Source organism: Habropoda laboriosa, unplaced genomic scaffold (genome assembly GCF_001263275.1).
Source record: "Habropoda laboriosa isolate 0110345459 unplaced genomic scaffold, ASM126327v1 scaffold2, whole genome shotgun sequence".
Taxonomy (NCBI): domain Eukaryota; kingdom Metazoa; phylum Arthropoda; class Insecta; order Hymenoptera; family Apidae; genus Habropoda; species Habropoda laboriosa.
In genome coordinates this window covers 1,499,305-1,514,160 of record NW_017100190.1, presented here as the reverse complement: position 1 = coordinate 1,514,160, position 14,856 = coordinate 1,499,305, and the positions used below count along the sequence as shown (strand labels likewise).

The 14,856-nt window shown below is 44.2% G+C and overlaps 1 protein-coding gene across 1 annotated transcript in view; it reads left to right on the top strand.

Moving 5' to 3' along the window:
* Nucleotides 1-14,856, top strand: part of LOC108579995 (cadherin-related tumor suppressor) — a 108,140-nt gene that overhangs the window by 74,142 nt on the left and 19,142 nt on the right. The window contains exons 2-5 of the mRNA XM_017943645.1: nucleotides 5,022-5,384; nucleotides 8,079-8,315; nucleotides 11,042-11,431; nucleotides 13,255-13,668. Of these exons, the coding sequence (XP_017799134.1) occupies nucleotides 5,022-5,384; nucleotides 8,079-8,315; nucleotides 11,042-11,431; nucleotides 13,255-13,668 (1,404 nt within the window). The remainder of the gene's footprint in view (nucleotides 1-5,021; nucleotides 5,385-8,078; nucleotides 8,316-11,041; nucleotides 11,432-13,254; nucleotides 13,669-14,856) is intronic.

Here is a 14,856-nt window from a genome sequence, read left to right as displayed (position 1 = left end):
CAATTTTACGAATTCGGAAAAATCCTTCGACAGTTCTACTTCTGCAAATGTCTACTTTCAGAAAATGTAAAAAAAAGAAATCGAATTTTTTGAAAAGTCTAGACTAGAATACCCCCTTTCGACAAGTGTCCTAATTCTTAAGAAATACGTAAGTTTCAAGTCACGTGACGTTGTACCGGGTTAACCCTTTAATTACTACTGGCGCCTGTAGGTATTTTGAAATTGTGTTTGCACCACATCGTATCAGCTTTCTGCTGCACTTCCATCTGTAGGCATTTTGGGACGGTTTGTGGCTTGGCCTGCGCCTCTTGGCCCATCGGTTCGGCCCAGCGATAATTTTTGCCATTCGACGAGAGTCGGCGCCTCTTGGCGAGTGACAAACACCAGACCCGAGTACCCATCGGTTCGGCCCAGCGATATCTTTGCCATTCGACGAGAGTCGGTTCTTAGTTTCGGTAATAGACGGACACCGAAGAGTCCGAAATAAACTACTTTGCACGACATCCTGATTTGAGTAAAGTTCATTAGACCACCTCCTACACATCTGAATTTAATAAACCGACTTTGAAAACGATACGACCGGCGAGTCACCCAGGTTGCGCGTTAAAATCTGGCGTGGCGAAAGGGTTAACGATAGAAACTGAAGCAACCACGCGGCAAAAGAGGACATCGAGAAGTCTCCACGAAAAGGAATCAGTTCGCGATGGTCGTCGGAATTCCACCCACCGAAACTGAAATATTCCCTCTTCTTTGACCGATTATTTATGAAACGTCACTCGTTAATTTATGTTTACTCGTCTGCTTACCGGGGCCCCGCGTCTCTCTGTCTTCTTTTCGGATTATTTTTCCGCCATAATTCATACGGCACACCACGCATGCCCTACAAGGGGGCGCGTTTGCATTCGGTGCGACAGAAAGTTATAAATGATCGAAAGACAACTTAACTCGAACGTAAGCGCGAGTATTCATCGGCGAAGGCTGCTTTGACGTAGACATATCTACGGTTGAAGTCGAGCCATCCACGCGGACGTGGAGAGCGAGAGAGCCACGCTCTGTGTGTGTCGTGCCAACTTCTCCCCGGCCGGCCGACAGAAAACCAAGAGAAACGGAGAGAGAGAGAGAGAGAGATGGAACGAGAAAACAAAGCTATTAGTCGTAAGAACCGTAGATATATATCTTATTGTCTCCAGCCGCTAGACGGAATTACAGCGTACCCTTTAACTCCGTGGTACCCTATGGGAATCCATTCGTGGAGCGAGCGTTATTAAGCCGACACTACAGTCCCGTGACTATCCGCCACTCTTCCATAGGGACACATCCATCGCTAAACAGAAACCAACGACCGTGCCGTGTTTCTTCCAACTCCCTTACGAGCTTGACACTTTCTTCGAAAAAAAGAAGAAAGGAAAAATACTCCTTTTCTGACAAGACAACGGTGCTAGAAACTGCGAGATAAACGTTACACGAGGTACGAAGCAATCTGTCGTTTAGCGCAAATAGAGGAAAAAGGAAGGGAGAGATGACGCACCTCTCGTTTACTCGAATATCTCTATCTCGTCACTGGCGAAACGAAGGAATAAAAAAAGAGCGACTATAGTGGAATTATCGGTAGATATATATCTCATTGTCCCCGGGGTTGGGTATACCAGAAATTCCGTGGGTTTAAAGATCCACCATTCCACCGATCGTCGTCCTCCTGGATCGTCGTTGTCGTGGTCTATGGGGGCCCCCACGAAGATACGTTATTAATCGGCCGATGTCAGTGGTTCGACCCCTCATAGAGAACCCATAGGACCCCGTTCGGTAAAAGGGACAACGAAGGCGGTTCTTCGATGCGAGGGAGTATATACCCGGGGCCCTGAGAAAAGACAGAAGCGTGTGAGGAAGAAAAAGGTGGAAAAAGAGGGAGCAAAGGAGACGAACTAACCTGAGAAAGAGGTAGGAAAACGGAGAATGAAAGAAAGAAGAAGAAGAAGAAGAAGAAGAAGAAGAAGAAGAAGGGAGGGGGGGAAACAGAAGAATGGGACTCACTTCGTGCATGACCCAAAGAAACCCCCGCTGAGCGACTCGATCCGATCCGCTGATCCCCGACCGCGCTGACGCAGATACCATCTTTCCTTGCACTCCGAATGCTCTCCGGGCGTTTCTTACCGCCCATATACCTCGCTCCTCTCTCTCTCCGCGAGAACACCGGCTCGAGCAAAGAAGAAGGGAATATTCTATCCGAGACAGCTATATGACCGCACTGATTTGTCTGCTTATTGTTGCCGTTCTCCGTCTCCTTGTTCTCCCCGATCGTGACGATGACGCGACCGTCCCCGTCGACATTCTTACCCGCGAATTTCGCGATTCCTTCCTCCTCCTTCCTCTCTTCTACCTCTCACGACGATTGCTCCTCTTAGCGTAGAGTAACGAGATAAAATAGCGAACGAGTTGTTCGAGGTTTGATCTACCTGAGATCTTCGAAAGATCGAAGGATGGAGGACGATGGAATTTTGGAAGAGATCGCGTGAAACCGTTTTTTTTTTTTTTTTGGTAGCTTCCTGGTTGGAGGAATGTCGCATAAATTTGGTGGTTCCTTAGAAATCGTTAGAGAGAATTGCTCGGAAGTTGGAGAGAGAGGCTGGTAAGGATTAATTGTATTCGTGTTCGAGCTACTTAAAGGAGGCAGAAACTACTACACAAGATCCGGTATTAATAATTAAATAAGGAAATTTATTCAGAAACGTCGTGTCACGTTTGAAAATCGTACGTTTGACTGTGAACGAGAGGACAGGACCGAACCGACCATTGTTTCGTAATTCCCCGTGGTGTATGTAGGATATACGTACGTACGGTTTACCTCGTGGCACGCCTAAAACGTACGAGGGCAATAATCGATGGCACGCAGTTTGTCAATGACGACCGAACTTCGACTAATTACTAGGAAGATCGATGCGTTCCAACCGGGGATTACGTAAGCTTAAAGATCACCTACATGTACATGCTTCCATATTTAGTATTCTTCGACGTCGTGAGATCGTGTCGGTTATGAAGGAACGAATCGTGAGTAGAATTAACGAGAGCCACGAGTGCTGTGCTACTCTTCGTGTTTCTTCTTCGACGTTTCTCCTCGTTTTCTAAAACGAAGATTCCGATTCGAGAGGGAATCGTACCGAAAAAAGAATGGAAAGAACTGATTTCAATGGTTTTCTATTCTACGCACGATTCGATCACTGTTGACCAACATTCTACGCGGAGAATTTCAAATTTCGCGGTTGTCAATTCGATAAATTTTTGAGAGAGAATCGTCGCTCGAGTGACGATTCCCATCGATCGTCAAAGATGTTACCAAGGTTCTACGCGGAGAATTTCAAAATTTTCTGTGGTCAGTTTAATAAATTTTTAAGGTTATGTTAGATTAGACGTTATCAGGATTCCAACGCGAAGAATTTCAAATTTCGCGGTTGTCGGTACGATGAATTTTTAAGGTTAAGTTAAGTTAAATATTACCAAGATTCTACGCGAGGAATTTCAAATTTCGCGGTTGTCAATTCGACAAATTATTAAGGTTAATTTAAGTTAAATATTACCAAGATTCTACGCGAGGAATTTCAAATTTCGCGGTTGTCAATTTGATAAATTTTTAAGGTTATGTTAGGTTAAATATTACCAAGATTCTACGCGAAGAATTAAGAAAATTTGCGACGGTCAGTTCGATAAATTTTTAAGGTTATGTTAGATTAAATATTACCAAGAATCTGCGCGAAGAATTTCATACTTCACTTCGATAAATTTTTAAGGTTATGCTAGGTTAAATATTACCCAGATTCTACGCGAAGAATTAACACAGTTCGAGGTGGTCAGTTGGACAACTTTTTGAGGTTAACTTAGATTTAACGTTACCAAGATACTACCCGAAGAATTTCACACTTCACTTCGATAAATTTTTAAGGTTATGTTAGATCAGACGTTACCAGTATTCCACGCGAAGAAATATTTAAACTTCGCGCTGGTCGGTTCGGCAAAATTCTCAAGAAAGAACCGCAGAACGGACCCGTCGATCGTCGAGGATGTTGGAGCAACTTAGCGAAACGATACTTTTCCAATAGTTCCGTGGTAGGTTGCGCGCTCGCGCGCTCCTCCGTTGTTCATCCGTGTGCCGTCGTTTCGATACACTGGCTTCTGGTAGTCACATAAACCTTGGCCGCTGACGTGACTGAGAATTTAATGAAATGAGACATGCACAAGTCGGATCGAAAAACTAACTTTCTCACGATTCTTCGCATGCATACCGTGACTTCGGCGCAACAACGGCCCGTAGATTTATATTGATTGCACATAATTATATCCTGGCGACTGACAAAACTTCCAGACATCGTGTATTCCCTCCTCCCCTCTATCCTATCTTTTACCGTTTCACGCGCAGACCATCGCGAGAAATCCTCTATCGATTAAAAAAGTCCTGGATCGAATTAACCAACAGCGAAACAACCGTGCTTCGACTGTTTACAAATTCGATCTAGGCAATTCTGCATACTTAAGAAGAATTTCACCGAAATGAAGATAAGAATTTAACTTAAATTACTGTACGATCGCAAAAACCGTGGAACCTCCAAAAGTCCCAAATTTCAGATAATCAATTTTTCTCGTCAAATTTCCGTAAAAATACATTAAGCAACATTTCTCAGTAACCCAAAAAAATAACAGTATTGATTAATCAATACTTGAACGACCTTTAATGACAGCACACCGAAATCGCCGCAACAGTTACTATCGCAAAGCGACTAAAAAGACACAGGATCCCATTAAAAAAAAAAAAAGTACAAATGACCTTGAGATCTCTTCTACTGTTCGTCGATTAACGCGCGAATTCCTCCCTCGTAATACCGTAATTAATTAATCCAGCGAGTTCTAATCCACGCATAAAGAAGGATCGAAAGGACTTTCAGCCCTGAAATCATCCACCGTCTCTCCCTCCCTACCAGCAGCGTGTAATTACGAGCAATTCTCAAGGATCGAACAAAAATTTTTAATTACAGGTTCGCGTGACGGTTCTAGACAAGAATGACGTGGCACCGACCTGGGGTACGGGCACCTGGAAATTCAAAATCTCCGAGGAGGCACCCCCGAACACCGTGGTGACCGTACTGAAAGCGTTCGATCCGGACACGATCGGTACGCTGACATACACCCTGGTACCGAATCATCGCGTCGGTCCTGTTAACACCGACAACAATCGGTACGAGCCGGAGAACGAAACCGAGTGTCAGTTCAAGCTTCATCCTACCACGGGACAACTGACTCTCGCGGAGGCGCTCGACAGAGAAACCCGGGAAAAGTATGTCCTGAAAGTTCGAGCCGATGATGGATTGCAGCACACCGACATCACGTTGACCATTCAGGTAAGTCTCGTTTCCATATATCATCCTCCCTCCTCCCCTGCGTCTTTCCTCGCCGGCCATTTCTTTTCTTCATCTTTTTCTATCCGAACGCGATTGTGCGCCTAATTAGAAAGGTTTGCGCGATCCTTTTAACGCAATTATTCACGGGGCTGGATTTAACCGGGGCTCGTCTTTCCGATGATTAACAATTGTGTTCGATTGCCGGGATAACGTATCGAAGAGTGCCTTGGTGGTGATTCGATCGAACGAAGGAATGTTGTTCGTGAGATTTTTGTTGTTTTTTTCTGTTTGAGAAACACAGTCGGGTTAGGGTAAAGGGACACAGAGAGACGAAGGACTCTGGTACCGTTGTGGATTGATTAAAGTGTAATTAGAAGGGGGATGCTACTGTTACCTCGCCTGTTATGGTCGAGCGTGCCGTTATTTTAACGCTATTCACTATCGCGAGGAATTCACTATCTGCCTTTGTGATAAATCGATCCTGGTAGATGATGTGTCAACGAGAACGATTAATATCGATTAATATTGATAAAGAAAAACGTAACTCTCGCTTGAGAGAGAAAAATTGATAAAACTTCTATCCCAACGAGAGTAGAAATTGGAAGCTGTGCACCGTTGATGCAACAACGTTGCATAACCTGAATCCAAAGTCTCAATATCTCAAGTACCACCTTGCAAGCGGTGCACCATCGAATCACGCGGTTATCCGTGCGTTCCGCCTTATAATTCATTACGCTGGCCAACCGAAACGATTCGCGGCGATAAAAAACGCGAAGAAGGGCGGTCAGTCGTTTAACGAAGGTGGAAGCCACCAATAGTGGTGGTAGTGATGGTGGTGGGTAGCAGTGAAGAACAGGAGGAGGAGGAAGAGGATGAGAAGAAGAAGGAGGAGGAGGAGGAGATGGAGGTAGAAGTGGCCCAGGCGAAGATCCTTCGGAGACAATCGCAAAAATTATCCTTATGACGTGTAATGGCTGGAATTCTTTTAAGGTTCTCGCTGCCCGCCGTCCGCTATTCTATCCGGGTCTCTTAAAGGCAAAAGGAATGCCAGTCCCGATCATAGCTCGGCTCTTTGGGGCTCCATGAAAGAGGCCCGCTGCCGACAGTTGCGGAATCTGCCCCTTCTGGCCCCTTATATCCCCTCCTCCTCTCTCCAGTCGACCTTAGAAGAGTTTCTCTCCATCGACCTCCTCTCCTTCCACCCTAACAATCTCTCTCTCTCTCTCTCTCTCTCTCTCTCTTCCCTTTCGTCCTCGTTTCTCTATCTCTCTCGGTCTGGACTTCTTCTTCTCTTCCTCGTCCTCTTCCTTCTCTCACAGTTGGTCATCGTGGTCGTCTTTCTACTCTGCTTTCGGGTTCTCTCCTCGTCATCCAGCGCGTCTCGAGGCAACCGTCACTTTTTGCAAACGTCTCCGAACCCTCCTTAATCAAACCGTGCCCACCTCCGCTTTATTCTTTTATACCGCCACCGCGTGTCGATCCCTCTCGACGCTGGAAACCTATTCACCGGACGCACTCTGACTTCCGAGCGGACCACGCCACACATCTCCTCGAGACGTTCCTCCACCGCCATGAGATAGAAACAGCCTGATGTCTGTTATTCGACGATCTCGACTAGCCACGCGAAAAATCTCCAGTCGTCCATCCAAACTTTCGCTTCGATGCAACTTTCTTCTTCTCTTTTCTCTACACCCTTTTTATTCTTTTGCTTGGTTTTCGGTACGTTCTCGAGGAAGAGAAGTTCCGATCTGATTCTATTTCGAAGAGTTACGATACAGCGGACACGAAGCGATGCAGCAAGTTGCAAGCAAGATTTTCTCTCCGGTGATTCTCGTGAGATATTTACTTAATTCTCGTTATAAGAGCGACCCTTTTGGTTGAACGTTGAAGCAACATTTCGCTTGTTTGATTATACCACTACCAAGAATCGAGCTGCTATAAAATTTCTTCTCGAAAAAACATTCTTTAAATTCCACCGGGGAGACTGTCTCGAGGTTCATCGCCACCGCAAAAACAACAGAAAACTTTCTTCGAAGCTTCAAGTGGTGCGGCGAGGTTCGAAGGTGAACCACGGCAACCGGTTGTCTCGAGCTTTGATTGAAATATGTTTATTCAGGAACGACGTCGAGTACAATCGAAAGAGAACAGGAAGCGTTAGCTCCGATTCTGAATTGTTTATCCTGACCCGTTACCTTTCTTCTTCTTCTTCTTCTTCTTCTTCCTCTGCTTCGTCTTCCTCTCTTCCCTCGAATCGGAACGAAGCAACAGCCCCTCTCGAAAAGGACGAATCGAGTATGATCAAGAATAACATCAATTATTTCCGACTGTCTCGAGTTCCTCGTACGAAAACCCGGGGAAGAGCCTGTTCTGGTCTAAAAATCGAGCACTACGCGCCATTTTGGTACTCCGTTTAAACGCAATTGGCGGGAATTTGAAAATTAAACGAGGAGAATCCGAAAAGTGGATGTCATCGATACATTCTCTGGATTTTTCCTCTTGTCCCGAGTTCCTCGTGATAAAACCCGGAGAAGAGCCTGTTCTGGTCTAAAAATCGAGCACTACGCGCCATTTTAGTACTCCGTTTAAACGCAATTGGTGGGAATTTGAAAAATAAGTTTTTGACTTTTTTTCCAATTTTGTCTCGTGATAATCAAGCTATATTTAAAAAAAAATGAATTATTGCACATTTTTCAGGTGACAGACACAAACGACAATGCTCCAACGTTCCAAAGCACCGCCTATTCCTTCGACGTTCCAGAAAACATGCCAAGAGGAAGTCGAATAGGCCAGGTCGTCGCAACAGACGCCGATGCCGATGGCCCAAATAGTCAACTGAGCTACACCCTGATCTCAGATTGGGCTAACGACGTCTTTTCTCTAAATCCTAGTACCGGAGTGTTCACTCTGACCGCGAGCCTCGACTACGAACAGGTTCGTACGATCGATATTGTCAATCGTGTTAGAAAAGTGGCGTTTTAGAAAGTGTCTTCGGATGATGTGTAACGAGGGTCTCGATGAATTTTCGGTGATTTTTCACGGTGTGTCGCTTTCACCATGGAAATTTCCTAGATTAGACACGTCTCTACTATTTCTAAATCGACCAGATGTCTAAATGACGTCTATTTGTAGGTTGAGAACGCCGCTATTTCTGTCGTCTCTTCGTCTCGATTCGAAACGTGATTAGAAATTAGCTTTGTCCGAGATAATTTCTTTAATTTCGTCGAAATTACCGGGGAACGGATACAGCGATGCATTGTCACAAGAGAGATACCTTTTCTCTCGTCTCTTCTCGCCTCTTCCCGTCTCTTCCATTGAGAAAATTCGAAGGATGAGAGTTTTTGTTGCCGCGCGGTGTCTGATCGACACACAGAAGAGATAGGTACGACGTCCACGCAACAGAGAGGTCCACATACGGTAAAACGCATAGGTTGCCTGGGGCAACGATTATAACCATGAACACGCCTCTACATTCAAGCTCAAGCGCACCTATTATATTAGCTTTCGACTAGAGGAAGGCTACGGTAGAATTTAGGGTTTAGCGCTAACAGTCCGACAGATCGATCAACAGACGTATCTTAATGGCAGCTAAAAAAAAAAAGCCATACTTACTCACTGAGACGTGTCCATTTTGCTCAACAGCGTCACCAACAATATCTATCTTCAGCTATTTCCATCGCGTTTTCGAATCTTTGCGGTGAGAGACCGTGGGACGTCGAGCGATGCTCTTATTTACTTCTGTGACCCACCGTGGGGCATCGAGTAACGCTTTATTTCCCTCCGTGACCCACCTACGGGTTATCGAATAATGCTCTTATTTCCCTCTGTGACACATGATGGGCCATCGAGTGATGCTCTTAATACCCTCCGTGACCCACCTATGTATTATCGAATAATGCTCTTATTTCCCTCAGTGATCCATCTATGGATCATCGAGTGATGCTGTCATTTACCAAAGTGACCCATAGTGGGCCATCGAGTGATGCTCTTAATACCCTCCGTGACCCACCTATGTGTTATCAAATTATGCTCTTATTTGCCCATCTGACCCACCATGAGTCATCAAGCGATGCTCCTATTTCTCTTCGTGACCCACATAAGGGTCATCGAATGACGCTCCCATTTACCAAAGTGGCCCATTGTGGGCCATCGAGTGATGCTCTGATTTCCCTCAGTGACCCACCATGGGTCACCACCTTACTCGATAATATTCAAAAACACGCGAGTTAACGTGAACTTCAATCGACAGACTCTGCAGGTACCTCAAAAGTTTCTCGAATTAAAATTGGCTAGACCGAAGGAACAGCTACGCCACTGGTGTATATTTTTCGGTACATCGTATAATATTGTCTAATATAGAGGTACCAACGGCGATCGCGTTTCGGCGAGACGAACGATGCACGAAGACCGGCGCGTTGCATAGAGAGAGGGTAGTTTATAGAACCCTTCATCATCGTAATGCCTTTCCAAGCATTTCACAGTTCAGTCCAGCGAGATCGGCGAGCATTGGAAACAGAGAAACAACACGTTGCTTCCACGAAACTCGTATTAGTCCTCGCGAAATTGTTGGGTGCAGCTCGTAAGAGAAACCTGGTGTGCAGAGCGGAAGAGCTTGATCTAACGGGAGCAAAAAAGTTTCCCTTAAAACGCCGGTTCAGGAAACCGTTCCTCGAAACGACTAACCCCTTTTTTCTTCTCCTTTCTTCTCTTTCTTTCCTCCTAATAATAATAGAGTCTTTTATATTAACCGGATAATTTTATTTCCTTTTACTTTGTATTTATCCGCCAGCTAGTCGATACCTTATTAAGCAACTCTGTTAGCGTTGCGAATGTGTTACCCAACGATGTGTCAGGTTCTTTCGGACTTTTACGCGTTACGCTTTAAAAATCGTAATGCAGGAAGGATCTCGTTAAAATAAAAATAAGTATCCGAATGAGACAGCGATAAGTGAATTGCTCCTTACGCGGCATAATTCATAACAGTCGCCTCCATTTTTTACCATTTCTCTAGACTTATCACCGAAGCGTAACTTTTTATAAATAAAGCAAATCACTTCGATAATTCTATTTATCGCGGGAAGAATGGAAAATTCTTTCGAGCCCATTTCAGAAGGCGTTGCAAAAAATAGATAAATAATAGGAACGAATATTTGTAACGACAAAAGTTTTGGAAAACACAGTACAGTGGAGTCTCGGTTATCCGAGTCCCGTTTAACCGAGATTCCGTATCATCGGAGGTTCTTTGAACTTGAATAAAATGCAAAAATTGCATTATTTTTTAGGGTCGATGGGTGTTCATAAATCGTGCAATAAAATCATAAAAAACATTTTCATATTAACTATTTAATAAATAGTTAATTAAACCTAAATACATGTACAATTATCAAAAGGTTTTTTATGACTTTCTTGCGCGACTTATAAACACCCATCGATCCTTCCCTATTATCCGAGTTTTCGATTATTCGAGGTAGGCTCGATCCACATCACCTCGGATAGTCGAAACTCTACTGAGCAGCTCGTAAACGTTCACCTAAATAAATCTTCATCGCCGAAAATATGAATTTTCAATTTTACGTAGGATTGGTCCCAAAAAGAAATTCTACCGGTTAAATAAAAGAGAGGAAAAGAAAAGAGAAAGACGTACCTTGACGATTTCACAGGTGCAACACTACATTCTGGTGGTCCAGGCGACGGATGGCGGTATTCCAGCGCTTTCCTCGACCGTGACGGTCTACTGCAACGTAGTGGATCTGAACGACAACGCGCCGATCTTCGAGGCGGGGCCACACGCCGCGGATATCGTGGAGAATACAACGATCGGCACCCCGATCCTATCCGTGGCCGCACAGGACCTCGACTCCGGCGATAACGGCAGGGTAATTTACGCTGTCGCCGGCGGTGACGAGAACGGTGACTTCGGAGTGGCACCGAACGGCACCCTCTTCACTCGCAAGTTGCTCGACAGAGAACAGAAGCCCCTTTACAATTTGGTCCTCAGCGCTACGGATAGCCCTCTGCCACCGGCTCGTCCTTTGTCCTCCACCGTGCAGGTGAGTTTTATTCATCTGTAACCAGATAAAAAAGAGCAAACGTTTATTTCAACCAACGACCATTTTCGTTGTGTGCAGAGTAGGTGAACTTGGTAGAGGTGCCAGAGAACCCGGGGAAAATGTCGAGATTCGTGCGGTTTCAGTTTTTCGACTTTTCAAGCGTTTTCGAAAACAGCGTTATAAAATTTCTTTACTCGCTTATATTTACTTATTTAATTCCGAGACTTTCGGAAATCTAGACACTTTTGAGAATCCCGTCTCTCCCGAGGATTCCGTCTCTCCCGATAATCCTGTCTCTCCAAAAATTCTGTCTCTCCCAATAATCCTGTCTCTCCCCAAAAATTCCGTCTCTCCCGAGGATTCCGTCTCTCCCGGTAACCCTGTCTCTCCAAAAATTCCGTCTCTCCCGAGGATTCTGTCTCTCCCGATAATCCTGTCTCTCCCCGAAAATCCCGTCTCTCCCGAAGATCCTTAACATTCTCGGGAATTCCGACTCTTTTGAGAATCCCGTCTCTCTCGATAATCCTGTCTCTCCCGATAATCCCGTCTCTCCCGAGAATCCTGAACATTCTCGGGAATCCCGACTCTTTTGAGAATCCCGATACTTTCGAGAACACGTCCCGATCCCAGAAAAAATTTCCCTCCCTCCCCAACCTGATATTTTCGGGTTCTCGTACACCTCTAAAACCTAGATGAAAGTGTAGTATCTTCAATGTGCAGTCGGTAGAAGAAATACAGCGGGACAGTAAAATCAGGTGACAAAGTTTACAGGTTCAGGTATAACAACAAGAGAATCGAGAGGAATCTGAAAGGATAAAGGCTCGAAACCATGAAGTATGCTTTAGTTTCGATCCAGACCTAATGCAAAAACCTAAAATACCACCTGCTGACCTTGGGTGTCACTGCATCAATCAGTGCCGCTACTTAATGCTTTAATTTACGACTTCGCTACGTTTCTTCCACCGACTATACATTTCTTTAGGCACTCATATGTGTGTCGAATGGATACGTAAAAACTTGCTAGGTTTTAACACCTTTTGTCTTTACAATCGCTGGTATAGTTAGTTGAAGCGAGATCGTAAAACCGGTCAGGCGTTAAAGTACACGTAATCCGAGCATCCGAGTAACAATACCACGGAGATGAGGAACTCGAGAATCGTTCATCGCTGTTCCAATTCCTCGATACTTTAAATTAATTAACTCTCACTTATGAACAAACGAGAATCCTTCTGTTCCATGTCATCTTGAGATTGAATTAAATCAAGATTTCCACTTCGTGTCGATATTTTAACCCTTTGACTGCTATCGGCGCCTATAGACGCTCACTGATAATCGAACGCTGGATACTATCAGCGCCCTTCGTATTCATATTCTTCATATTTACATATCACTTATTTCGCAAACATAAAATACGAAATATTCGGCAAACAATGATTTGGCTAACGAAATACATAGTACGACTATTAACGCCTTAAGTCGTACAGAGCTTTACTTTTCGAGTTGCCAGCAGCCAAGGGGTTAACACGTTCACTACCACTTACATTCTTAATATCTATATTTTTCTCACTTTTGCACAATACTATAGATCCCTGCACTTATACGCACACCTAATATTTATCAAACACTCAAACTGTGCATTTTTATAACGTATTACACGTAGATAATACCGTTCTACCGTGTCACACATATGTGACGCTGGGTAGCGAAAGTGTTAAACTGATCAACCGTCGTTTATGGACATAATTCTCCAGAATGATACTGAACGTATGAAAAAAGAACGAAGATCGTAGAGAGATCAGCGTAACACACCGATTGATCGACAGGTGACTGTGGTGTTGCTGGACGTAAACGACATGTCTCCGGAGTTCATATCACCTACGAAGATTTCGATAATAGAGAACGCGCCGAGTAACACGGTGGTGATGGCCATTAAGGCGGTGGACAGGGACGAAGGACGGAACGGATACGTGGAGTACTCCCTCGAGGACACGATGCTCCCCTTCACCGTGGGCTCCGTAGATGGACTACTGCGCGTATCTGGCTCGCTGGATCGCGAATTAAGGTCGAACTACACCTTGGAGGTAACCGCGAAAGACCGTGGTGAACCACCAAGATCGTCCTCGACCACGGTCACTGTCACGGTCCTCGACGAGAACGACAATTCGCCTGTCTTCGACCCCCGACAATATTTCGCCACCGTCGCTGAAAACGCCAGTATCGGTGCAAGTGTTCTCCAGGTTCGTGTATTTCATACTTTTTCTTAAACTTTCTCTCTCCACTATTTTTTTTTTCACGATGACTATCAAACTCTATCTCTCCACTATTTTCTTCACAAAGACTATTGAACTCTCTCGCCATTTATTTCTACACAAAGACTATCAAACTCTCTCCCCGTTAATTTTCTTCACAAAGACTATCAAACTCTCTCCCCTCTATTTTCTTCACAACGACTATTAATGTCTCTCCCCACTATTTTCTTCACAAAGACTATTAATGTCTCTCCCACTATTTGTTTCACAAAGACTATCAAACTCTCTCCCCACTATTTTTTTCCACAAAGACATTTAAACTCTCTCTCCATTATTTTCTACACAACGACTATTAGTGTCTCTCCCCACTATTTTCTTCACAAAGACTATTAATGTCTCTCCTACTATTTGTTTCACAAAGACTATCAAACTCTCTCCCCACTATTTTTTTCCACAAAGACAATTAAACTCTCTCTCCATTATTTTCTACACAACGACTATTAGTGTCTCTCCCCACTATTTTCTTCACAAAGACTATCAAACTCTCTCCCCACTATTTTTTTCCACAAAGACAATTAAACTCTCTCTCCATTATTTTCTACACAAAGACTATTAATGTCTCTCCCAACTATTTTCTTCACAAAGACTATTAATGTCTCTCCCACTATTTTTTTTCACAAAGACAATTAAACTCTCTCTCCATTATTTTCTACACAAAGACTATTAATGTCTCTCCCACTATTTTTTTCCACAAAGACTATTAATGTCTCTCCCAACTATTTTCTTCACAAAGACTATCAAACTCTCTCTCCACTATTTCCTTCACAAAGACTATCAAACTCTCTCCCCACAATTTTCTGCACGACTATTAATCGATCTAGGATGAAAAAGATCAAAACACAACGAGTGTCTCTATTTCTCAATAATTAACCCTTTCGCTACGGCGGAGCATCGCCGCTGAAAAAGACCCCACGCCAAAAGTGTTTACGTCTTACGTCTTCGACTTTGGTTTTCTCCTGCCGGCATATAAAACGAGGGAAAATGTCTCTCTGTTAATCGCACGGGATTATCGTTGCCTCTTCGTTGACGTTGAACTAAATTTCTACGATACTTTTTCAGTATCTCCTTCACGTCGTAACGAAAGGGTTAAAACGCGAAGAAAATATGAAGAAAGTT